At 43.0% G+C, this 26,276-nt stretch overlaps 1 protein-coding gene and 1 long non-coding RNA gene across 13 annotated transcripts in view; one reads left to right on the forward strand and one right to left on the reverse strand.

Moving 5' to 3' along the window:
- GMPR (guanosine monophosphate reductase) overlaps positions 1-10,803 on the reverse strand; it is a 55,798-nt gene extending 44,995 nt beyond the window's left edge. The window contains exons 1-4 of one of the 3 annotated variants that reach the window (XM_005308567.5): positions 10,671-10,803; positions 5,152-5,271; positions 4,271-4,354; positions 3,221-3,394 (exon numbers count right to left, since the gene is read on the reverse strand). In XM_005308567.5, the coding sequence (XP_005308624.1) occupies positions 3,221-3,394; positions 4,271-4,354; positions 5,152-5,271; positions 10,671-10,757 (465 nt within the window). In that variant the 5' untranslated portion in view covers positions 10,758-10,803. Of the gene's footprint in view, positions 1-3,220; positions 3,395-4,270; positions 4,355-5,151; positions 5,272-7,146; positions 7,286-9,668; positions 9,807-10,670 lie in introns of those variants that run through there. The other 2 variants (XM_042860512.2, XM_065585067.1) reach the window with 2 other exon arrangements.
- Positions 10,804-11,959: 1,156 nt separating this feature from the next.
- On the forward strand, positions 11,960-25,408 carry LOC103306535 (uncharacterized). 10 transcript variants are annotated; one of them, XR_010598776.1, is made up of 5 exons: positions 13,763-13,897; positions 14,910-15,228; positions 18,156-18,311; positions 19,224-19,314; positions 21,254-25,408. It is a non-coding gene; the product is annotated as an uncharacterized LOC103306535 (long non-coding RNA). The 10 variants fall into 10 exon arrangements; XR_010598779.1 differs by adding an exon at positions 11,962-12,098 and having other exon boundaries at positions 13,755-13,897; positions 18,156-25,408; XR_010598772.1 differs by having other exon boundaries at positions 18,156-19,314.
- The last annotated feature ends 868 nt before the right edge of the window (positions 25,409-26,276 follow it).

The following is a 26,276-nucleotide window of genomic DNA, read 5'->3' on the forward strand; positions in this document are numbered from 1 at the left end:
GTGTTGTTACTAAAACATGACTTATAATTAGGGTGACCAGACATCCCGATTTTATACGGACAGTCCCAATATTTGGGGCTTTGTCTTATACAGGTGCCTATTACCTACCCCTACCCCATGTCTCGATTTTTCACAGTTGCTGCCTGGTCACAATAATAATAAATTTTAATGACAACAGTAGAGAAACAGAGAGCAAGAAGATAACTGAGAAACGATATGATTAAGGCATTTGGACTGGGACTCAGATCTAGGTTCAACTCTTGGGTCTGCCACTGATTTCCTGTGTTACCGTGGGCAAGTCACTTAATTTCTCAGTTTCCATCTATAAAATGGAAACAATAATGTTTTCTCTGTGTATTTAGATTGTAAGCTATTCCGAGCAGGGACTGTCTCTTATGTGTTTGGACAATGGGGCCCTGATCTCAGCTGGGGTCGCTCCATACTACTGGAATATAAATAATAATATTGTGAGCTACTCCTTTGCTGTTCATCAGAAATAAAAAGACATTCATTCAAAAACTGAAGTCAGTCCCTCAAGGGCCCAATCCTGCCTTCTTTGCACACCCACAAACTCCTATCAAAGTCACTGAGAGCTGTGTGTGCAGGGTGGATAAAAATCAATGATTTTTTTAAATAATTTTTTTATTTAAATCTGATTTTTTTGATAAAATGCTTTTTGAGGAAAAAAACTATCTAAAGATAGTTTTATTTAAAATACATTATAGCTCAAAGGTATCTCATCATGGAATAGGGATTATAAATTCTAATTCTATAGTATGAGACAATATATTCATGTAATGTTTAAGAAAAGTTTTGTAAATGAGTTCCAATAGTTCATGGATTAGGGACGCAATCTTATGGGGTTCCACAGGCTTCTGTATAGATATTTAGGTTAATCTTTCTATCTACCCAATGGGATTCAGTGCTCAGTCTAGAAGATACCATCAGAGATGCTTAGCTTTGCATTTCTCAAACTGGATTTGTGTCTCCAGAGGTAATGTGCTTGTTAACAGCAAAATGTTTATAAATAAATGAATAATATATAGAGGTGAGAAATAACAGCCCTCAACCCTATTGTCACTCTGCAAATTTGTGTACACAGAGTCAATCCCTTACCTCTTTAAAAGTGCAAAGTTTCAAAAAGTTCAATGAATAGAAGATTGTTGGGGGCGGAATAGATCTGGACAAGGAGAAGAAGTCTGGAGATAAATGTGAGAAGCAAGAGACAGATGCTTGTTTTGTTAAAATATTATATGTCTGCTGTTGAAGAGGAAAAAAAAATCCAGAATACTTAACGTTGTTGTTTTAGTTAAATAAAACTATTTAAATGTCTATCTGGTGATGTTCTCCTCCTAATACAGCATGGCAAGAAAATCCTCCGAATACTAATGATTAACCTGTTGAATTGGAGATAGTTCATCTCCCAATGACTTCATAAATATCTGCTTCAATTACCGTTGGTAAATGAAATAACCAAACAATCATTCATTTTCTGATATAGCTGTAAAACTAATCTGAAAAGTTTTCAAAATAAATCACTGTTTAAAAATGTATATGATGAAACCTACATCTATCTCTGAGTTGTGAAGAATATGTATTAAGGTTATAACAACAAACAAGAATGCATGTAGAAAACTATGATTAAATCAAGTCTTCCTGATTAGTGATTTAAATCATTATTTAAATCAATTTGATTTAAATCAAATCCACCCTATGTGTGTGTGCAAAGAAGGCAGAATTGGGCCACACACATGCATCTTATCTGGTCACTTTGGCAGTGGGCCTGTTTGTTAGGTGATGGTTAACCAGGTCCCCATGGGCGCTCCAGCACAATCTTCCCATTTACAACAAGCCAGAACTCACCGTCACTTTCTTTCACGTTCTTCCCCCTCCTCCCTGTCCCATTTTCCACTGCGGCTTCATCCCATGCAACTTAGGGGAGCCCATGTTCTTCCCATGTGGGCCGGAAGAACATGGGCTCCCCTAAGTTGCATGAACATGCAGCTCCATTGTCTGCTGCAAGCAGGATCAGCTGGTTATAACCTGTTTTTTTCCCAGCTATTTTAAGGGTGTGGTGGAGGAGTTTTGTGCCTGGCATGAAAGAATGGCAATGTCTTGCCCATGCAAGTGGTTTCTTTTGTGTTAGTTTGAAGAAAGGCCAATAGCTTTAAGAGACAGCTAATCATTCTAATACCAGAGCCTTTGCTGCTCTCTAAGGAACAAATTCAGCTCCCTGCCCCTTGGCCAATGAGGACCACTAGCAGCAGAACTGGTGTGGTTCTGCTGCAGGCATAATGCTATCAAGAGTGTACATACACTCTCCGCATGGTGCCCTGTTCTACACAAGCTCCCTACTCATTAGCACTTATGGGACAGGAGGGATACAGCATAGGTGTACTGAAGAGGGGTAGGCATGCCATGGTGAAGTCCCCTCAGCGGCTACTCCAGTCACTGGACTGACACATCCCCTTCCCATTCATGAGTGCCTAACAGTCCTCTGGCAACTACAGCAACTGTTGACCCAATCCAGCAAAATTAGGAAAGTATTTAATCTATGTTTAGATGCCTTTGATGTAATTTAGTAGCTGGAAATAAGGAGGAGCCAGCACCATGTGACCAGCCAGCTCTGCACACACTACCAGCAAGTGCTCTGTGGAACTCAGCTTGGAATCACTGGCATGGAAGGCGAAACTACAAAATTTATGAGTAAAGGTCAGAGTCAGTGTGGGAGGTGGGTGGAGGTTGGACAAAAACTTAATCTGAACTCTGTCCACAATCCTGAACTCTAACCACAATCTCAGAGTAAACGTTGAACATTTCTACTACCCTGATTAGTAATGAAAAAGTGACAACACTGACATTTTATTAAACTGTCATCATTTGGCTTCCCAGTCAACACCCTTCTGAGATGAATGGAGGCAGATCAAAGCATCACAGAGCTACTTCCCGTGTCCTTGGGCTCAGGAAAAAAGAGCACTGTATTTGTTCATGTGGGGAAGATTATCTTTGCAACCACAAAGACAGGAACTTAGGGTGAGACTTTCAGAAGATGTGAATTAGCAGAACTTCAGGCCCCTCTATTTTGTTAATGAGGACTTAGATCCTGCAGAAATAGATGGGGCTGCACCAGAAGTGCTAGTCTGGCATAACTACCCAGCATCAGGAAAATTTGAGCCCTGCTTAGGACAATAACCCCAATACCCCTCTTCTACCCACCTACCATGATGGTGTGATTTGGAAACTTGGCATGGACAGTTTTCACAACTTCCACAAAGTGCTCTGAATATCCATTGGCCACATCCAGGCAGATGTACTTGATAAGGGGAATGGCCTCCAGGATACTTGTCAGCTTGTCCAAATCAGTCTTCCCACTGCCTGAGCTCACTGCTACATGCTGGGGAGAGAGAGAGAGAGAGAGAGAGAAATGATCAGCAGCTCTTAGAGATCAGACAAGTGCACAGTTCTTGCATCTGTTTCCACCCACCCTGGGAAACCTTCCATAGAAACTATCAAGTGCTCTGCTATATAAAACCATACAGAAATAAATACCATAGCTGGACAAATCAATCAGTTACCTACACTTTGTTTTGAGGCTCTTCTTCAATACAGCAATAGTGGCATATTATAAGCCCTATTTACATTTAAACTATCTACAAAATAACGTGAAATGTATAAATGGACTCTTTCATGGGCAACCATTATCATCTGAGTTGCCCAGATCAACAAAAACACAGAACCTTAACCAGTTTGTATACGGAAAGGCAGAGTTGCAAACTTTGGGGATCCCTTAGAGAATAGGGCTCGGAACTGTCAATTCACTCAATCCTCCCTTAATCTACCTCCTCACTATGTCCTCATAGAAAAAATAACTTCCACAGCTGCTGGCTCACAGAACCTCCTGCAGAGATCCAAGGCTACAGAGACGACACTACTGCAATCACTATGCAACACAAAAATGTGCTTTCAAGCTATCTATAAGATACGTAACTTAAGTGCCAAAGTGTTCAGACAGAGTCTATTCCTTTAGGCCTACCTCTACTCTAGTACTATATATGAAAAAAGCTGTTGAACCTAAGTGATAGGTTGGCCTTTAGACAAGCCCCTCATAATGAAAATATCATTTAAAAATGAGCCACAGGTAATGAAACACCTTGTGCAATGTCAAGAGAACAATGCCATGGGTATTATTTTCCATAAAGGAATAACTTTCATAACTGTGCGTGGGCTGCTTTAAGGCAGGGCAGAATGAGTTTATAATATGGGAATATACCTCAAGGCATTCTGGGTGATTGACTGCAAACAGTTTCCATTCTTCCAGAGAATAATGCTTCTGAATAGCAGTGAACATTGCATGCTAGAAAAAGAAAAGAAACAAGCAAGTTAGTCATCTCTCTTTCTCCCATTCTGCAGCTGCAAACTTAGCACTCTGACATGTCACTGTGTCTTACTTTTATATTAATCTTGCTTGAAATAATAATGAATTAGGGTTTGATCCTGATTCCTCTTCAGTGAGAGTTCACAGTGCTTAGCACCTTGCAGGATCAGTGTCTAAATAAGCAATAATCCATCATTAAGTATGCAGTTGTTCAGTGTATTCTCAGTTTCTTGCTCCCCATGGATGTGTTGTGAGTCATGAGGCTAGAGGCCAATTAACTAATGAGTTCTGATTGCAGTAGCTGTAGTACTAGATAACCTGCATGATCAAAATCTTTGCAGCTAATCAGATTTCTCTTACATAATGCACTGTTTATAAATAGAAACAACAGAGAAGCAATTATTCTAAGTCATACAAGGTTGTAATGTCACTAAAAGGTTCTGATAATATCAATTCTATCCCCTCCCCCACTGGGGGCTGACTTCAACTAGCTACAGCCAGGTAAAAATTACCTGTGCCTTTTGCCCACTAGGATTTTACATGCAGAGTGCTATCTTGGGTTAGGTATCTTGATGTGAAAAAAACCCTCTTTCTGCAGTGAAGACACGGTCTTAAGTTTTTACCATCCTGTTCTTGATTTTATCACAGCGGTTCCCTTTGCATCCTAACTCCCAATGCACATATCTAAAGTATGTGATTGCCTTATTACAGGACATTCTGTCACCAAACAAATGGTTTCCCAGCTTTTGCAGAGAAAGATGAAAGTCAGCACTTACTTTAGTCATCACCTTTGCCATTTCAAACGTGCCCACAGTGTCCATATTTGCCACCATAATGGGGATCCCTGTGTATGTTTGTTTGGAGTTGCGGAATGTGAAGGTGCGAATGAGATCTACCTGTGAGGAATGAATGCAAATTCTGGTAAGTACCTTTATACCAACAGAGATTATCCCCAAGCTGTCACAATTATATATGGCGCAGAGACAACAGGAGTTTTGCCACTGATTTCAGTGGGAGCAGAATTGAACCCAGCCTCTCACTCATCCCCGCAGTACTCTTGCTCTTACATGTGCCATTGTTTTCTTCCATTGGAAGCATTCCCACCTCTGCCTCCCAGCTGAGAATGAAAATGTCATAAAACAAAATATTGTGGCTATGATACAGAGAAGAGCCTTGTTGACATGTAGGGAAGGAAGCTGGGAGAGGGAAAGGAGGTAGGGAAGAAATTAAAATGAGAAGTGATAGGAGCTGATGGGAAAAGGGAAGGGTCAAGATGATTTTGAATTATTTTATAAATAGGGCCTTACCAAATTCATGGCCATGAAAAACATGTCACGGACCATGAAATCTGGTCATGTGTATTTTTACCCTATACTATACAGATTTCACAGCTCTGAAGGCAGTGCCCTGCTACCAGCAGAACAGAAGTAAGGGTGGCAATACCATAAAGTCGTGCAATGCTCCCTTATAATGTTGTTTGGCTGCCTGCTCTGTCCACTGCTTGTAAGATTCTGTAGAAGAGCAGCGACTTTACAAGGGAGCATTGCACAAGTTCCTCTTCTCCGCTTCCTCCCTCTTCCTCCCAGCGCTTCCTCCACCGCCAAACAGCTGTTTGGCAGCGCTTAGGAAGTGGACTGGGGGCGGGAAGAGGCAGGCCTGCAGTGGAACAGGGATGGGAAGAGGCGGGCCTGGAGCATCCCCCGGCAAAGTCAGCGCCTGTTCTTCTCCAGGGAAGCTGCCACTGCGAAGGTACTTCCTAGCATCCTTGCCTGCAGCAGGCTGTGCCTGGGTGCGGTAAGCCAGGGGCACTTCCCAACCACAATACAGTACTGTACAGTATATAATGCCTTTTGTCTGCCCAAAACAAAATTTCCTTGGAACCTAACCCCCCCACATTTACATTAAATCTTATGGGAAAATTGGATTTGTTTAACATCCTTTCACTTAAAGTTGCATTTTTCAGGAACATTACTACAATGATACTGTATAAAGAGCATCTCCCTTATTTAGCACTCCCCAATAGAAAATGTTAACACAAACGCACAATATTAAGACATTGGGTTAATCTGTGAAGTATCTCCCCACACACTGCTGAGACTCCTTCACTGGTCTCTACATTTTCCATTCTTCAGCCTACACCAGAGAGATGCTTCAAAGAGCTGAAATGAGGTAAAATGCCCACCACCAGATACCATAAGAACACCTGGTTTTGACAGTTTGCTTACAGGCTCTTTGGAGCTCTAAGTCAGGAGTTATCAAACTTTTTCACAATGCAAACCACATTATTATTTCAGTAGCACCTAGGGGCCCCAGTCACAGCGGAGTACCTTTTGCATTAGGCTCTCCAAATACGTAATAAGGAAAAGAAAGATCCTTCCCCGAAGAGCTTACAATCCAAATAGGAGCTCACATCTTAATAGAGAGATTGCCTTGCGGATCAACTCCCATTCCATTGACTCCCAATTCCATCATGTAGACCCACCCAGCCTCCCATTTTCAATCACATAATATTCATATAGCAATTTCTGCCACATCCCACATGGAAAAGCTAATATTAGCAAAGCATTTAATGTATTTGTACTTCTTTTAATGCAATTTAGAAGCTGGGGACAGGAAGAGATAACAGAGCACAGTTTGAGAACCACTGCTCTAAACTAATATACAATCCAAACGCCCATTCAAACGAACATGAAAAGAGGAGGAAAGGAAATGCTCATATGGAGAGCACCAAGACACAGGGCAAGATGTGAACAGTGCCTGAACCATAAGACCTTTCTTCTTCCAGGGAGCCTCACTTCCACTTCTTATTCCAGCTCTGAAACGACCCAGGTAGGTGCTGCGTGTCTTTCTCACATTACTCTAGATGTACAATGACATTTCCAGGGATAACGCTGTATTGACAGGGGTGTTGTGGAGGAAGCTTGCAATCCCTCCCCCAATGACGTTCTTTTTCTGTGTATCTAGAGAGAAGACTTCAGTCTCCTGGGTTGTTAATCTAGCAACTTTTCACCAATGGGAAAGTACACTTAGAAAAAAAATGTAAAACCAACACACACACACAAATTATCTACTGTGAACAGGCTGCCCCATTTTTCCAGGAATGAGGGCACCAGTAGCAGCCACACTGCATCGTGCGGATTACCATACCTTACAGGAAATGAGTTTTGACATTAAGGTAAGTGGAGGAACAACTCCCTCAGTTTCATGCAGCTCTCCAGCCTTCTTTCAGTTTACAATTTTAAACTAATGGCTAGTCTTCCTGAAACATATTGGACTGGCAACGATAAAAATGGAAGGGCCAGAGAATAAAATCCAGCACAGGCAGCAGCAGTGTAAGCTTCCCAAGCATTGTCCGATAAGCATATCTCAGCCTGAAACTGGAGTGACCTGTAAGAGTGGTGCAGCCTCCATACTGTGCTGTCCCTGGCCCCTCTCCTCAGAGTCCCAACATGGGGCTTAGTGCCAACTGTGGTTTTATCATGTGCCACCCACCCATCAGAGATGGGAGCTGAAATTAATATTGGTCATATCTGTAATATTAGCAATATTTGAGTTTGGACAAACATCCATCATCCCCTGCATTATTGATGTTCAAGGTACTCAGAAAAAGTAGTCATATGGTACACAGATCAATGCTCCATTAGCTCTGCCCGATCCTAAATTGTAGTGCAGGCAGAACGGAGCACTGATCAATGTGTACCTTGTTCTTAAAGACCCAGCAGATATTGGGCTCCCTCCCCCCTCCTGATCAGACAGTGTGGGGTGAAAGGAGGAAAAGGGAGAAAATGCATTGTCCTGTGCACTGTCTCCTCCCTGGGGATGGCTAAGAGGAATGCACCATTGGCTCAGCTCCCACCCCCCGTGCTCTTGTGGTCAAGGTGAAAGAAGGACCCATTTCTCTCAACTATGTTGTCTGTGCAAGGAGGGGAGAGAAGAAGAGATATCAGACAGTGGCCAAATCCAGCAGCACAGTTGGGCCTGCCTGACTGCCAAACCTGAATACCCCTCAGGTGTGCCCAAATGCAAATGTTGGGACCCATGCACATCTCTGCTTCCCCCAAATAACTGGAGTGAGACCACGCATTCACTTCAACGAGGACACCCACAACCATCTGATGCTAACAACTTCCAGTTACTCCCAACCCAAGTTTAATTTCAAATCCATGCCCTATGGGTGAATGATTCTATACTCTAGGAAGCCCCTGACCCATGCAACTCCCCCTCCCTACCCGCACCTTTTTTTCAAAATCTGAATTCAAGCTTCTGAATTTTGGTTCCCTCTCTCTAAAAGGAGGGAGTAACACCAGGAAGTAAAGACAAGGCAAAGTAACAAGAATAAAAGATGACACTGCAGACCAGTCAGGGAAAGGAATGTACACCGCCCAATTTGCCATGCTCTACTGCACTACACTTTCCCTCTGTGAAGGTGACTTACTCTCAGCTATTAGGTAAAGTGCTGTCCGTGTAGAATAAGACATTCGAACTGCATTGCCAGGTACTGTTAATTTAAACTTCAAAGCATCAGCTTGTTGGGTATCAGGCACTGTAGTAAGCAGCCTCTGTTCCCTGGCCGGCGCTATTTATTTATACTCTTGTTTTGAAGCAGGACTGGGGCTGTTTCAGATTTGGCTCTCACAGGTACTGTCAGTTTCTGTTGCTACAGCCTCAGTGATGGTGTCCAATTTCTTAACCTTCATCCGCTTTCTTTGAGCCCTCATGACATGCGCTTTTCTCACATGAAATGCTTTTCACTGCTTATCATGTTCTCCTGAGGTAACCCTCGCTTACCAGCCCTGGTTCTTCTAGCATTTCCCCTTCATATCAACCCCTCCTTCCCCCATGCATAGACAGCTAATATACAAAACCCTGCATTAAAATAAGTAAAAGAGGCCCTCGACCTCACAGCTCCACCTGTTTGCCAGGCCACTGCATTTAATTTTAAAGAGGAATCTCCACGCTGCTTAAGTGAACTACTGAAAATGATCAAAGGTGGTCCTTGCTTATGAGGGAAGAACTAATAAGGGCAATGAGTAAATTAGCCCAGGATACCATTATTACTGAGTTGAAAGGGAGCACTGCTCAAGTTATTATCATACTGAGAGGGACTCTTCAGCCTTATTCCTGTATTCTTCTTGGTGAAATGCTTCTGCTTGGATTAGCTCTCAGAATGCCTGCCCATAACAAATCCAGCCACCTTTGACTCTTATCCCTCCTGATCCTATTCTTCTCACTATCTCCTTTGCCCCTTGTTGAAGGCTGAATCCTCCCTCCCTTCCCAAACCCAATGCAATACCTGTATTAATCACATGGTATTTAACATCTGGGGTGAATGGTGTCACAAGATGAGGCAGCCATGTTTGTTGTGAGTTCCTAGCGATGCAGAGTTTTGTGGGGTTTCCCGTAATGAGTGTGAAGGTTACTGAGAGAGAACCATGCAGACGTTATGGAAATGCTTTGACTGGCTAATAATGATCCTCCGTCAGATGACTGAGAGCTGCATATGCTGCAGTTACTGAGCCCCAACTCAGCTGTGGCGATGCAGTTACACACCCAGAACTGGTCAGACTGCAGGGATTTACATAACGGAGATAGACGCGGCCAGTTAATAGGTTGCCAGCTGAACAGGATCCCAGCCCTCTGACAGGCAGAGCCAATTCAATGGCACCACGGCATTAAAAATCTCGCCTCCTGCTCTGTTACTAACTGGGGCTTCCCCATCAGCTCATTTTGTATTTATTGTCACGTGCACCCCCCCCCCGGTGCCACATTCAAGGGCAGGCCTGTTCGCCCTGGGACCCATGGTTTGTAACTAGACCCCCGGGTAGGGGACGTGTCCCGCTGCTGGCTTAGCAGCGCACACATTCCCTGCGCGCTGCAGGGGAATTACACTCTAGGTCACCGTCTCTCCCCCGCCCCGGGGCACTGCAAAAACCCGCGGATGCACCAGGAAAGCAGCGCCTGTCGCGAGGCGCAGGCTAAGGTCCGAGCACTCGTTAGTTTTCACGTCAGCACAGAGATCAGCAGCGCTCCTTGCACCTCTCCGCGAGCAGCGGGCGCCTTTCCAACCAGGGCTGCACAGCGGCCCGGCCGCTCCCCCCGCGCTGCAGAAAGATCGCCTGCCATGTGGCTTCAGCTAAGTGACACCCCCCGGCTGTCTGTTAAAACGGTGTGCGGGGGCGGGTTCCCCGGGTAACCCTGCGCAGCCTGGGAAATAAAAACCGCGAGAAAGCGGCTGCGAAGTTAACGCTACAGAATGACCGACCCCCCAAAGCATGCTCGGTTTGAATGCCCCCACCTCGGCTCTGCTTTTGAGGCCGCTTCGCTTAGGTCTGAGCAGGACGTCATGAAAGTCCAGTTTGAGATCCGCTTCTACGTGGGGCATCTCGCCGGGACTGTTGGGGGCGCCCCCTCTTCGCGGATGCGCTTCCTTGCTGCCGCCGGTCCGCGTCTGGTGCCGAGCCGAGCCCGCTCCCTTTGCCAGGAAGGTTTTTATAGGGCGCGCCGCGAAGAGCCCGGAGCTGGTGTTCAACCGCCCGAGCTTTATTAGGACAGTCACACGGGGCTGTTTTTTAGCAGGCGCCGCTGCACGGCACAATGGCAGCTGCTCCTCGTCCTCCCCTGCACCTTTCGCCTGCCTGTGTCTGGCTGGGCGTGGGGCGGCGTGTTGCTACAGCGCGCTGCCGCAGGGCGCTCCGGATTCAGCCGAGTGGGTGCGTGGGCAGGAGCGAGGCGTCACCCACCGGAGAGTGCATGTGGCAACTGGCAAAGTGGAGCCGTGTCCAGTTAAGGGCGAACCGAGGGGAAAGGAGGAAGCTCCCAGCCCATGTGACCAAGCTCTAGCTATATATAGCTCTCTGGGAAGCAGGGGTTCAGTTGTGTGTGTTACGCCGGCTGTGTTGTAGTGCATCCCCCCAGCGATCCCGTTATGAAACGTCACCTGTGTCACTGAAGGCTCAGACTTTACTCCCTTCCCTTATTTGAAGCTGCATTCCTGGCAGAGGAAGACTGGGTGGCTGTGGTGCCCGTGCCCTGGTATCACCACACAAGTGCTGCTTGTTTTCAATGGAGCCAGTCATCCGGCGGATCTTGTTCAGTGTTTCTTTAACATTTTTGCAGCTCCTTTGTTTAAGATTTCAGGACAAATTGCGTCCCTAGTTCCTCCAGCACTTGGCATTAGGGCCTGACCTAATTTCCTCTGTTCTGAGGCTGTCATTCAGGTTTAGGCCTCAGTGGTTGGCTAGTCTCTTGTCCTTCCTTCTGACTGCTGGTTTTTCCCTCTTTGACCTTTCATTCTGTGCCCTCTGCTGTAGCCTTCACACATGAGAGCAGCGCTGAGAGTATAGTGTATGGCACTTAAGAGAAGTGAGGGTGCGAAACTCCTCCTCACCTGCTGGCTGTGCTTGCTGAAGCCAATGCTCTATGCATCCAAGAGAGGAGAGTGACCTGCCAGTGGTGCACAAGCATAATTAAGCTCTCGGACAAGTAATGGTGGAGGCCTGGATGGAAGCCATCCTCTTGAATCTGGAACCCTACAAAACATTGAGAAGCTCAGATCTGGACCTGACCTTTGCAGTTAATCCCTATCTCTTTATAAAGGGCTGACCAAAACCTGACCGTCCCTGAGCTGTGGTGAAATTCAGAGCTGACCCACGCTTTGCAGCTCAGGCCCATGTCTATTTACTAGGCTGAGTTGTGTAACGCCTACCTGACAGGAAAAGTGATGGTGAGTGAAGTTTAGGAACTGTTACACAAACTGATGTGTGTTTGTTCTGTTATAGCCTTGCAGTTATAGAGTAGAAATGTAGATGAAACCTGGCAGCTGGTTAATTACAGCATATCAGTAGCGCCATCAGTCATTTGGAGTTTCTTTTGTACATACACCCCAATTTTGGTAGGTATGGGGAAGTAAGGGAGGGTACTTTTGGTCCTCTCAAATATCAATTAGGCTGAAATTTGACTTATTTGTTCTCTATTTATTTAAAATATTAGGAGCTGTTAGACAAGTTTAAATGAAAAAAGCTCCATAGCAAAGAAATTAGAATTTGGGCCGATTCTGCTTCCATTAAGTTAGGCTGCATACAGGATTAACTGACTGCAATTCTATGACATGTAATACAAGAGGTCAGCCTAGATCATCGGAGCAATCCCTTCTGGATTTAAAGATCTATTAAACTCGAGTCAATGGCAGTTTTGCCACTGACTTTGGTGGAAGCAATATAAAGCTTATGTTGCCTATAGCTGGAGAGTGGAACATGCAGTTCACCACTGGCTTCTTTTTCCAAGCAAAAAGCAGATGTGTTGCAGAGCCACATGACACTGCCTTCTTTATCTCCAAATTGCACACAGCCCAGCAGATCCCCTGCCCTCAGCATGGCTCTTATGGCAGTGGTTGCTGGTGTCTCCCAGATAAATCAATATTGCTGAGCACTGTGGACCAAATTTTCAAAAGTAGCCACTAATTTTGGGTGTCTCCATTTTTGGGGTGTTCAAGGTGAGAGAGGGAAATACAGGTGCAGCTACACTGAAACTGTTGGCTTGTCTACGCTGCCCCATAATTCAGACTAGGGGGTGTGAATAGCAGTGCACACCAAAGTGCTGTGCTGTAACTCTGCCATGTGGACACTGCGGGCCATAAGTGCTGGAAATAGGGGCGCTGCTGCACCCATTGGCTTGAAATAGTAATAACTCAAATACATGGTTTCTGCCATCAGCACCCCCACTATAAAAATTGTTCCAGCACCACTGCTGCGGGCGCAAACTTAAAGGTTCCTAGTTCATATTAGTGTAATCCTCTTCAAACAGGATTACATTAATGTGAACTATGAACCTTTTATTTCGCTCCTGCAGCATCCACACAGAGGCATTTCAACTCAGCACTTCGGTGCACACTGCTATTCATAGCCCCCGTAGTCTGAACTGTGGGGCAGTGTAGGCATAGCCTGTGACCCATATCTTTTAGAGCGGTGTCTCATCTCGATTTAAAGACTTCATATGATGGAGAATCGACCACATATCCCTTTGTTTGCTGTTCCAATGGTTAATTGCCACTGTTAAAAAATTGTCCTTTATTTCTGGTTTGAATGCCTTTTTCTCTAGATTACAGAACCCTTTAATATTACATATTTTCACCCTGCATAGGTACTTATAGACTGTGAATGGGTCATCTCTTCAATAAACTAAATAGCTTGAGCTCCTTTAGTTTCTCACTTTAAGACATGATTACCAAAACTGTAATTATTTTGTAGCTCTTTTGTGAACTCTCTCCAATTTTAAAGTGTGGACACCAAGACACAGTGTTCAATTAGTAGTGGTCATCACTGCTGTTGACAACAATAATATCACCTCCCTACTCCTACTTGATATTCCCCTGTTTATACAGCCAAGGCTCAAGTTAGCCCTTTATCTTGCGAGTGGCATGATTGAAGAAAACTTCTGAACTGCTTTAACAGAAAAGATCAATGGTCAATCTCATCTAGTATGCTGTCTTCTGACATTTCTCTATGCCTCATGCTTCAGAGAAAGGTAAAAAAATGCACCATAATAATGTGCAACACTATGTCTCAGAGAGAATCATCTTCCTTACTCCAGCTGGTGATTAACTGAAGCTGGAGTAGTACTGGCCCTTGTGATTTTTAGCCTCTTTGGTGTAACTACACATGCTTATTTATTTCATAGTAAAGACGAGCCTAAACCACAAATTTCAGATCCTGATCTGAAGTCCTCCCAGAATTCAGGGTGTTGCAGGCTTGGGGTTTTGATCTGTCCCATTTTATAGACAGGATCAGTTGCAACATTCTGATCTGAATTACCCTAAAACTGGGTGTGTGTAGGTCTAGGAGGTCGGGCAAGGTGCCACTTACATTTATATCTGTTTATTTTTTAATCTTATGCAGTTTTCATCAGTTATAGCTGTTGACAAGTATTTTCACAAGTTAATTATATACTGCATAAAAAGTACTCCTTTGAATCCAGTTTGTTTGTTTTTAAGTGAGCAAATTAACCTCTTCGTCAGCCAGTTGCAATTCCAAAATATTGCAAAATGCATGGGATGACAATCCTAGCAAAGTCTGAGTGCTTTGGAGAGTCCTGAGCACTGGATGACTAATGAGAATGTCAACAGAAAACCATGCCTTGATTGTCACAAAAGATGCATTGAGATACTTCTCTTAACTTATTTGTAAAATTGTGGACTTGGTCCTCACGTCAGGACCACAGTTGCCCACTTTCACACGGTAAATAAGCACCCCAGCTTTCACAATAAGCCAAAAATCAAGCTAATCCCATTTCAAAACAAGCCAATCCCTAAGAACCCCAACACTCTGTGTGACTAGATCCCCCTGGCGTGCAGTTTGGGACCTTGGTAGGCCCACTGTGCACCCCTGACTCTTTCCCCACCTTGCGCCCCCTTGCCCCTGCTTGCTGGGAGCCGATCAAAAAAAAAAAAAAAAAGCAACAAGCTACAAGCCAAAAACTAGCCAACAAGCAACTTACATTAAGCCAAAAAGAAGCCCAATTTCTGCATTTTTTTTTGCAGGTTTGACATGTTTGGTCACGACCTGTGCTCAGCACAGGACATGATCGGCTTTAGACTACCATTATGCATACTCCGTCTTGGAGCTAGCCAAAGCCAAGTCTTTGCCAAGGGGCATTACCGGAGCAAAGAAATGGTCTGGCCAATCTCTTCCCTGGCCAACCCCCTGCTATGGAGATTGCAAAGGTTGCACCTGGGATTCCCCCATCCTTAGATGGCTGGGTAAGACAGCTTTACAACCCCTTTGCACTGGTGAAGTTGTCCAAAGGGGTCATGGAGCCAGGACCTGGACCTACAAGTTTACAAGACTACATGGTGAGGAGTAAGTCTTTTTGTTTATTATACTAATTATATTATTTATTTATTAACTCTGTAATTACTACACATTGCTTCTTTCATCTGAGGATCTCAAAGGACCTGACAAACATTTTTAATTAATTAAGCTACACAGCACCCTAGTGAAGCTTTATACCCATTTTACAGATGAGAAAGGTACAGAGGGCCAAATGCAAGGATGAAGTAAATCATTGTCTACGCTACACATTGATATCCTGATTATGATCTCACACTGGTTTTACACCAGTTGAACTCTATTGACTTCAGGGGGTTATGCCTGATTTATACCAGTTGGTGGAGAAGCAACCCCAACATGTAAATTCATCAGATGCAAGTGGCAAAGCAGTGTAATTTGCAGTGATTTGGCATTCAGTAGGTATGCAAAATGAGTGGTATTTACACCAAGTTGGCATGCTGTGGACAACAAATACAGCAGGAACAGATTCCTATTTACATCAATAGGAATTGTAACCATGAAACCAGAGTGGAATTTGGCCTAGAGAAATTAAGTTACATGGCCACGGTCACGTAGCAAGTCAGTGGAAGAGCTGGGATGAGCCGCCAAGAGTCCTGGCTCCTAGTCCTCTTTGAGGGGATGAGCACGCAGTAATTAATTTTCATGAGATGCAGCATAATCTATGTAACAAATCTTTCTCACCAAGTAATAATTTGGATTCTCAAATAAGAATAAAATAAAAGATTGATTGTTGGAATAATGTTCAGTCTCAGAGGTAAACTAGTGATGGTCTTAAAGACAGAGGGGCTTGGACTGAGGTTCTGAACACGGAGCTCTGCAAACCTGAACCCCTCCTGTCACCTGCTCTGCAGGTGTACGACCTTGTGTCAACACATCCCGATGTGGTGATTCTGCATCGTAACTTCACAAGATGAAACATCTGCCAAATCAAACATAGAAACGTTTGAGTTCAATGCAGCAGATTTGAATGTATATTTGCACCTAAACCCATTCCTAGAAAGCCCCTAGGGACTTATATCAGTGGGATATGCATGTTGGGACAGGATAATATTAGAGTCAATGTACACTGTCAGGCTGGAGGGAATTTTGCATCTGTGGGTGATTTTACAGTACATCAGTGACCCTCAAACTGTGGGGCGTGCCCCTAGGGGGGCATGGAGGAATGTTCAGGGGGGCCTGGTGGGGGATGGGCCAGCCCCCACAGAGGGCAGGGAGGAAGCTCTGCCCCCAGCTCCACTCCAGCCCTGTCCCAAGCCCTGGCGACAGCTCCTGGCCATGGCCCTTGGCTCCGAGCCATGACTGTGGCCCTGACCGCAGGCCCTGCTCCCAGCTGCGGTGCTGGCCCCACTCCCGACTTTGGCCCCTGGCCCTGGATCCCGACTGTGGCTCCCAGGTGTGGTGCGGACTAGGTAAGGGGAGGCCAAGGACAAAGAAGTTTGGAGACCACTGCAGTACATACTATAATATGAAATTAATTAATGATACTATAACAGCCTTAAGTCTGAATTTCTTTTTCTGCTATGTTGCTGTCTGCCTTTTAATATTGTTTTAATTTTTTATAATTTATAACAACATGCTGTCTGCTTTTATACTATATAGTATTTATACAAGATTGTTGTCTGCTTTTATAGTAACTCCTTTCCTATGGAATTATTTTTCTTTCATGGCTTTTACTAAACTGTAAATTCAGCCTCCAATCTTCGTTTTCCCTGAGCAAGGCAGTTATAAGATTTCATGGTGCATTGAGAAAGAGATCTGCTTTCCTGTACTGCCATGATGGTCAATCCACTGAGGGAAAAGAGATTAAAATACTGAAAGCTTGTTTCCATCCAATCCAAAATCCTTGTTTGGTTTGGTTTGGTTGTTTATGAATAAGGCTCAGGACACAGACTCTTTTAACTCAGATTATTTTTTCTATGGGTTTGTGCCCAGTCTCTGTGAAAATGAGCACGCTACGCTGTCTGTGCGAAACAAAATAAATTAATAGTAATTCATTAATAATAAAAGCATTCTGGAACTAAGTAGCACATTTTCTGCATCTTGTGCCTTTTCCTTTATATTTTTGCTATGTGTGAAAATCTTAATACAAGTTTAAAACTAAAAAGAAGATCTTATCAGAGGAGTCTGTGCAATAATCTCTATTAATGTTTTTCATCAAAGTTTTACCCTGCATTCTAAAAAGAAGCTAATTTGGATGCCCAATAGCCCCACCTACTGACAACAGATACCACATTCTTAAAATGGATTATTATTACTACAAAATGTTAGATGTGTACCAAATGCCTGTTTATAAATATTACAATTAAGAAACAGAACTACCACTACCACCCATATTAATTGATAGATGAGTATGAGATTTCACGCCCACAAAAGCCAAAACAATTTATAATTAAATTTCTCACAGAAACGTTAAACCTCCTCCCTCTTTTGACATGTATTAGGATGACTAGTGGTGGACCAAGCAGGCTTGGTTTTGCTTTTACAGAACCTAGGTTGCATTTTGTCTAAGAAAACCAAAAACAAGGCGGGCTTGTATCCTTGTTCCATTTTAAAATTCCAGGGAGTGTAGATAGAAACTATGGCATTTTATAATCACATAACACATACCACAACAACACATGCTATCTCAGGGGTCAGCAACCTTTCCGAAGTGGTGTGCCGAGTCTTCATTTATTCACTGTAATTTAAGGTTTCGCGTGCCAGTAATACATTTTAACGTTTTTAGAAGAGCTCTTTCTATAAGTCTATAATACATAACTAAACTATTGTTGTATATAAAGTAAATAAGATTTTTAAAATGTTTAAAAAGCTTCATTTAAAATTAAATTAAAATGCAGAGCCCCCTGGACCGGTGGCCAGGATCCGGGCAGTGTGAGTGCCACTGAAAATCAGCTCGCGTGCTGCAGGTTGCCTACCCCGTGCTATCTTGTTACCAGGTCTACAAACAGACTGTGGGCTTGTCAATTTATTGCATCTAGTCTAGACGTGGTAAATCAACTGCAGAGCGCTCTCCCGTTAACTCGGAGTGTGAGGTGCAGGCAGAGTCGACGGGGGAGCATCAGCCTTCGACTTACCGGAGTGAAGACACCGCGGTAAGTAGATCTAAGTACGTCAACTTCAGCTACGTTATTTACATAGCTGAAGTTGCGTAACTTAGATCTATTTCACACACACACACCCAGTTTAGACCAGATTAACACTAATTTAGTTCCCATTACTATTCTCTAGTTCCTTACCCATAATTCCCTAACAGCAAAGGTAAAACTATTCTTAAAACAACCTACCAAAATGCTATCCATCTCTGCCCAGAGTGAGTAAAATCTTATTAGTTATTTTCATTTTCCTCACTCATCCTGATAAAATGGAAAGAATAGATTTTGTGCCTGGGCTTGTAAATGTTCACAACAATTTTTGCAATGTTGCTTAACGCTAAAACTTATTAGCACATAAGCCTTTTACAAGTGCACAGCTATAGATACTAGCCCACACCTAACACCCTAGTCAGGCCATTTAAATATTCCTGTCATCAAACAGTTACAGATCATCATGTGACACTTAGAAGGTCAAGTGCATTTCTGGTGGCTCGAACCCATGGTGTTGCTCTCCACCTTTTCCCAGTGAAAGAAATCCTCTTTAGCTGTTCTCTCCCTCAACTTCACACTTACAAAAATGTCATAATTGGATAATATTAAACAAAATTAAATACATGTAAATAGTAGATGGATAAATGCATCCCAATAAAAATAAGTTAAACTAATTGAAATTGCTGGGTGGAAACACTGGGCTATATGTTGTTAATGATTTGCTTCATCAAATCTTATCAGTAGGTGGTAATAGACGATAGAAAACACAACTTATTATAGTGCTTTTTTCCTTCTGTTTCCCAGCAAGGTGTCTGTTATTTTATGTATTGATTGCTTCTCATCTATATCTCTCTTGGCCTCAGTTGCTACATAATAGTGTTGCTCTCTGATGTTAAACAGTTCCCACGTTTCACCCCACAGGTGGCTGTATTTCAGTGAAGGCTGAAGTAATTTCTGTGTATGGTTTGTGAAGTGCACTGGGATCTTTTGGGATGAAAGGCGTGATATAAAAGTAAGATATTATTCATCTGCTTTTTCCAGTACACACGGTGCTAATATCTTTTGCTTTCTTCTCGAGTTCCCCAGATTAAATTGTCAAGAGTCTCAGTAATAGCCTGAACTTTTGCTCCAGGCAGACTAATAATCACAGTTCTGTTAGCTCAATCCTTATAAAGAAATGGCTATTCTCAAGACGCACAATTGATTTCGCCTACTGGCTTTCTCATCCACATCCCTTGTATTTCCTGTGTACAGCCTTAGCCCTTGGATGTTGCTCAACTTCCATTTCCCCCTTGCCATGTCAGCTCTCCTTCAGCTCAACATAAAGCCTGAGTTGGTCCCGAAACAACAAGGACCAGAGTGAGGATGCTTCATCAGGCTTCTGAGTCCTTTATCTCCTTTTCTTCCATCTGCTGAATTAGAAGAGGAAAGGCTTGTCCTGTGTAGGCAAAGCACTGTGAGAAACCAATTAATCAGCTCCTTCTGGCTACCCAAGAAGCGTCTCGTTCTCTTCACAAACAGAAAGGGGCCACATAAAATCACTTCCTTGAGCTGTTCTGCACAGCCCTGTGGGAAATAGAATAATTAGCTCCAGTTAGCTGCCAAGCCAACACCTCTTTTTCTTCCCTCCAAGTCCGCTCCCTTGACCCCACTTTATTATAGCTGCAGCCACTACTGTAGTAAACACAACTGAAAAGTGCATCTGTTCCAACCCACATCCCGAGAGCTGCCTCCTGGTCTTTTACAAGGGAATGTCAAGTGCCACTGCTGGCATCCATCCAGTCCAAAAGACACTTCATCCTAAGAAGCCTGGGATGTGCTAGTCACTCAGAGGGCTTAAACGGTTAACACTGGACAAGGGCACCACCTCTCCTCCACCACTCACTATCTTTATTTCCTTCTGTCCTAAATACACTGACCTGATTATTTTCATCAGAATTCAGTTCCTGCTAGTGCCTCTTCTATTCAGGCCTTGGTTACCTTTCTCCTTTCCGCCCACACACGTTGCTGTAAGGTGTTAATACATTGTCTAGCAGAGCAACAGCTTTTCAGGAATCTATGATCCAATACAGCCCTGGCTGGGAAAAAGTGCAGTTGCAAACTTTCAGTGGTGTATGTGCCTTCCCTGACATCTAGTGGTGGGGTGAATAAATAGATGGTTGAAAAATTTGTCTAGTTCACTGGTCACAAATTGATCTATGCATGAATCATAAATATTACACGATTCAGCAGAAAGACCCTTTCCTCAGTAGATTATTCTCCTGTTCTTGTAATGTCCCCTATGTTACCAGACATTTGCTTCTTTCTCCCCTAACTCACATAAATATATATCCGGCGTAACTCTGTTGAAGCCAGTGGAGTTACCCCTATGTAAAACTGATATAGGTCAGATCAGAATCAGACCCATTTTCTCTGTGCTCTGCTTTTCGCCTCCAAAAGTTCAATTAGAACTGGTCAAAATATTGAAAAGAAAAGGTTATTTTTGTCAAAATAGTCTTTTTTCAAAAATATTTATTTTTATGAAAAACTGTCAACTTTTTTTGCAATTTTTTTTTCCTTTTTTCAATGTTTTTTTCAAAATGTTACAAAAATATTATTGAAAACATTATCAGAAGGGTTATCTACATTTTTGATTATTCAAAACTAAAGTTTTGGTGAATGAAAACAAAAAAATATATAACCATTTTGACCTTTTTTATTTTAAAAAATTGTGGGGAAAAAAATAAAAACAAAAAATGGGTCTATTTCAAACACTTTGAAATGAAAACAACTTCAAAATTGTTATGCAAATAGGTTGTTGGAGGGTTTTTTTACCAGCTCCAGTTCAGGTACAATATGAAAAACTGATACTAGTTTCTTATTCTCTTTATCAGCTCTTCTTCAACTGAGACTTTAAAAAAATAGTATGTGATGAATGATTGATGATACTTTTGTTACCTTGTTTAATACAGAGGAGTCCAAACCAAAATTCCAGATCTGAAGATCCCTTAAACTTTGGAAAAGTTCTGCCCTGGATCAAATCTTGGTGGCTCGAGCTCATCTCTACTCATTACATTTGTTCTGTTTTGAGCTGCAAATCTTTCACCTCTTATCCCAGGAGCAAGAAGACTTTATTATTTGTTTACTTACACTTTATTACTTAAATTTCATGTGGAGCTGTGTATGGATAAAAAAAAATTGTATTGCTGACCAAACTAGAAAAAAAAATTGCATCAAGTTTTTGTGATTGGGAAATGCAGATTTTGCCTGCTATCATAAAGAGAAGAGAGAGAGAAACGGACCAAACAGCAAACGTTTTGTCTGCTCTGAAGTGTAATTCACAGAGGACAGCCCCATTCCAGAAGGCCTCTGGCTGGAACAGTGCTTCCACAATGTTCTTATTCATTTGCTAAGGAATAGGGAGGCATAGAAAGGACAGAGTGGGACTCTGGTTCCTGAGAAACATGGCCTAGATCATCAGCTGGTGTCGGCATAGCTTCACTGAAGGATCTGGACCTTTATAAATTTTTATATGTATATATACACAAACACACACATTTAATCTGCCCTTGAATAGGTCAAACTTGGTCCCCTGGCAGATATACTTATTCGAAATCGTGGTGTTATTTTGACTATGAAATGCCCTTGACAAGCTTATAACCTCAGTTTAAGAATTCTTATTGCATCTTTGGAACATTTCCAGGCTTCGTCTTATCAGGAAAAGAAGATGTTAGTTCACGCCTTGCTGTCATCCAGGCTTGACTGTTGTACTTGACTGCTGATCAGTATCTCTTCCCTCCTATTTTTTAGTTTTTCTTCTGCTCCTGCAAAATTCTGCAGCTAAATTCAGAAATCAGACTAAACTTGCTTATGTTACTGGTCCTGAACCTTCAGCTCTGACCGTTACACAGCTGGAGAATTACTTCTATGCTCACAAAATGTACAGTCCACTTTGCACCACACTGGCAGAGCTGGTAATTGCCATAAGCCCCACAGGCTATACTAGAGGACGATATAATTTGGAGTCCTGAAATGTGCGGCTACCAGCAATTACAAGCACCATATACATAGTAGTGCAGAGCCCTCATTAGTCCATACACCAAAAGAGGTAGGGGGCCTTATTTTTGCTCATCTCCTCAAAGAAAGAAAAGGGGAACTAGGGTATGTTGCAAACCTTCTTGCATCTCAGGCTGTATCCAAATGCCAGCTGCCACTTGCCCACTTCCCTTAAGTCAGTTGCCAAGTTGTGATGTGAAATGAGATAGTTAAATTACCCAGTGAATCTGCTGCTCCTGTTTCCTGTCTGCTAGGTTCTGCATGAGGCACCAGCTGTAGGCACCTAGGTATTGTGATAGGGAAGCCACCAGAGGGCAGTTTTGCATTTCCTATTAAGGCCCTGCCTTTCAATGTGTGTGATCAGAAACTCAGCAATGCTGCTTTCTTGCCAGCATGAGAGAATAATAATTAATACCAAATGGCATTTATGTAGCACCTTCCTTCCCTCTGAGGAGCATATAAAAACATCCTTGTGATAGAAGAATTCAGGTGATTTATTAGAGCAAGCGCTGAATAAGACTAGAGTCGGTCAGTTCAAAATGGCAAAAGGGTTCACCTACATGATCACAAGTGGCAGGAAGATACTGATAAGAAAGAAAACCTGGGGGTAATAGAGATTAGAAAGTAACCATAAGTCAAATGTCTGGCAGCAACTATAAAAAAAAACCCACTATTAAAAAAAATTATCCTCAGATAATGTACAATAATTGATGATACATTTCATTTCTATAAAGCAATTCATCTGATGATCTTAATACACTTTACAAACATTAGCTATTTAATCCCTACAGCACCTGGTGAGATAGTTAAGGGATAGCCTATTTGGTAAAATATTCAGGGCAAAATTTTCAAAACTGTGTGCCTGCAGTTAGACGGCTAAAGCCATCTTTATTTAAGCACATAAATAAATGGCTGGATATTCAGAAGTGCTGAGCATGTGCAGATATCAGAGTTAATGTAGTAATAGTAATAATGTAGTTCATAACAAAGATTTGTAATTTCAGTCTTTCAGCACAGGCAACATAAAGATTGTCCGTGTCTGTGTTCACAGGCGCCAACTTTCCATTGTGACCGGGGGGGCCTCAACCTTGGCTCTGCCCCAGGCTCCGCCCCCACTCCACCCCTTCCATCAAGGCCACACCCTGCCTCTTCCCGCCCTGTTCCGCCCCCTCCCCCGAGTGTGCCACGTCCTCTCTCTCCTCCCCACCAGCCTCCTGCACACTGCGAAACAGCTGATTGCAGCGGGCAGGAGGTGCAGGGAGGGAGAAGTAAGCGCTGATTGGCAGGGCCCACCAGCAGGCAGGAGGCACTGGGGGGGGGGGGGGGGAAGGTGCTAAGAGGGGGGCTGCTGGTGGGTGCTCAATACCCACCATTTTTTCCCCATGGGTGCTCAACTTGACCAAATGTCTACAATTTGATATCTAGATGCTTCCCTGTTGTTTTTCTCTACTAAAGATGTTCTCGGGATGTATAATTTTGTCTTTGGCAGTGCTAGGCCAGAAAAGCAAATCCTTGCTCTCACATTTGTAGTTTTCTACTGTCATGTGTCCCAAGTTTATGTTTGTTCATTTCCAATCTCATTGATCATGGAACCACTAGTCTTTCATCATTACAGATCAGACCATCTGTAATTGTTAGTACCTCATGCACTTCTTGGTCTGAATGAATATGAAAGGATGAATCTGTATATTTTGTACTAAGTATTAAATGAAGTCTTCAGTGTCCAGTTTAATCTGTCCACTTAATATGCCAATACCCAGATCTTGCATCCTGGATACTGAAAAGCTGGGCATTAGCTAATTTACTTGTTTCATCCTCAGATGTAGGCATCTGGTAATGCTCGTGCTTGATTGTCTAGATCCACCAGATATGCACAAGGCAGTCACGGCTCTCTGTGTGTGATTTTTCCACTACTACTATGGAGTTTACTTGCTCTGTAGGCTCAGATACCTTGACAATTACCATAAAAGTTTCCAGTCTCAATCTCTTTAGCCACTAGAACTGGAATTGGCATCAATGTTGGAATTCCTGGATGAAGTTCTCTGGTAATCATAAAGGTCCCTTTTTGCTTTAAAGTCTATGAATCTATGAAGATCCATGATTAGCAATAATCTTATTTCACTATCTTTCACTTTTGCAAATCTCCCTCTCCATGCATCCTCATGTCTTGCTATGTTAACTCTAATTCTGTTCTAAACTACTCAGCAGGGATGAGCTATTTCAGTTTTTCTGTTAATTCTGGGATAAGTTCAGGGTAAAGCCCCATGCACACCTATAGCAAAGCGTCATGCAAGCTTGTGATGCTGTGTATAAGAAAGATGACAATTTGTATAATTGTTGCTACCACTGTTATACAATTGCAACAAACCTTCTACAAAGTATGTCATTTAAGGTGTCAATAGAAAAGTTATGATTTGCTAAGTATGATTATCCTGTTTATATGCATGTATCATCTCTGTATCTGAAGTTATGAATATTGGCTATGTGCAGGATTAAACCTGTGTTGTATTCCTGGGTGACACCCCCAGACAGAATTTACATTAGGGCGAGACAGCTACGTGTTGATGGCCTATCAAGGACACTCCACTCTCACAATGGGCCATTGAAGAAACTCATCCCATCCAGATAGCTCTTCCTGAGGATGCTTCAGACAGCAAAGAGCCAATGGTCACCCCGTGTGATTCAGCAAAAGGTTTAAGGGCATGTGATGTGCTCATGTGACCCTGACTCCATCTTAGGCCAGTAACTTTCCACATACAGGGGCTGTGGGCTTTGTTTGGGATAGTAAATGCACATAGCAGAGGATATAAAAAGACCTCTGAGACACCGCCATGTTGTTTCTTTCTTGCTCTAATTCTCTGGACTGTAGATTTACAACTAAAAGGAGCATCTTGAACTACGGACTGAGGACCTTTCAATCTTTTGGAAGTTACCAGAGAGATTTTACAAGCCAGCAGTCTATTCCATCACTAGAACAAACCTGATATAAGGACTTTGCAATTGTTTGTATATAATCTATTAACCATGTAACTCTCTTATTTTATTAATAAATCTTTAGTTAGTTTACTAAGGATTGGCTGACAGTGTGATAGTTGGGTAAGATCTGAGATGTATATTGATCTGGGGTAAGCGTCTGATCCTTTGGGATCAGTAAGAACCTCACATGTGAAATGGGTTTTCAGTAACCTCTCACTATATTAGACTTGGTTGTCTGGATGGGAGCCAAGGACTGGAATCCTTAAAGGGGACTGTGTTTGGCTTCTGGTTAACCAGTGTGGGATTGCAGAAGCTCTTTTGTTACTGGCTTGGGGAATCTAATTATAGAGTAAACCCCGAGTTTTGGGGATTGTCTGCCCTATTTCTTGCAGTCTGCCCTGATTGTGGCCTTCTCAGTGTGGCCCATCACAGGCACCCCATCACATAAGCCCACTAATGATCAAATAGTAAGAATGGAAAAGCCAACAGTAAATGAAATGTCAGTGCTGGGGGGACAACAGTGGGTGGTAGAGGGGCTCAACCGGAAATGAAGGGCATGAGGAAGAATGTCAGGTGTGTTAGGTATAAGGAAGCAAGGTGTATTGAGGGGAATCTGTGAGCGAGGAGTAGTTGTGAGATAGACAATGAGTGAGAATGGGTGGGTGGATGCAGGAGGGCCAGGATGACTGAGGGTGTAGAGGCAGACTGGAGAGGAAAGACTGAGGGTAATGGAGACAAAGAGGGAGAGCCTGAAAGGGGGTTAGACGAAAATGAGGGAGAATTTGTGGATGGGGGGAAGAGAGAGTCAGATGTTGATGGAGGTGGGAAAGTTGATAGAAAGACAGGATGAAATACTACTGGAAAGGAAGGAGAGAGTAACATATGAAAGAATATGGAGGAAGGGTGATGAACTGGGGTAGAGAAAGATGAATTAGCCCAAAAGAGAAACCCTGGAAAGGTTAA

The sequence above is a fragment of the Chrysemys picta genome, chromosome 2, assembly GCF_011386835.1.
Source record: "Chrysemys picta bellii isolate R12L10 chromosome 2, ASM1138683v2, whole genome shotgun sequence".
Taxonomy (NCBI): domain Eukaryota; kingdom Metazoa; phylum Chordata; order Testudines; family Emydidae; genus Chrysemys; species Chrysemys picta.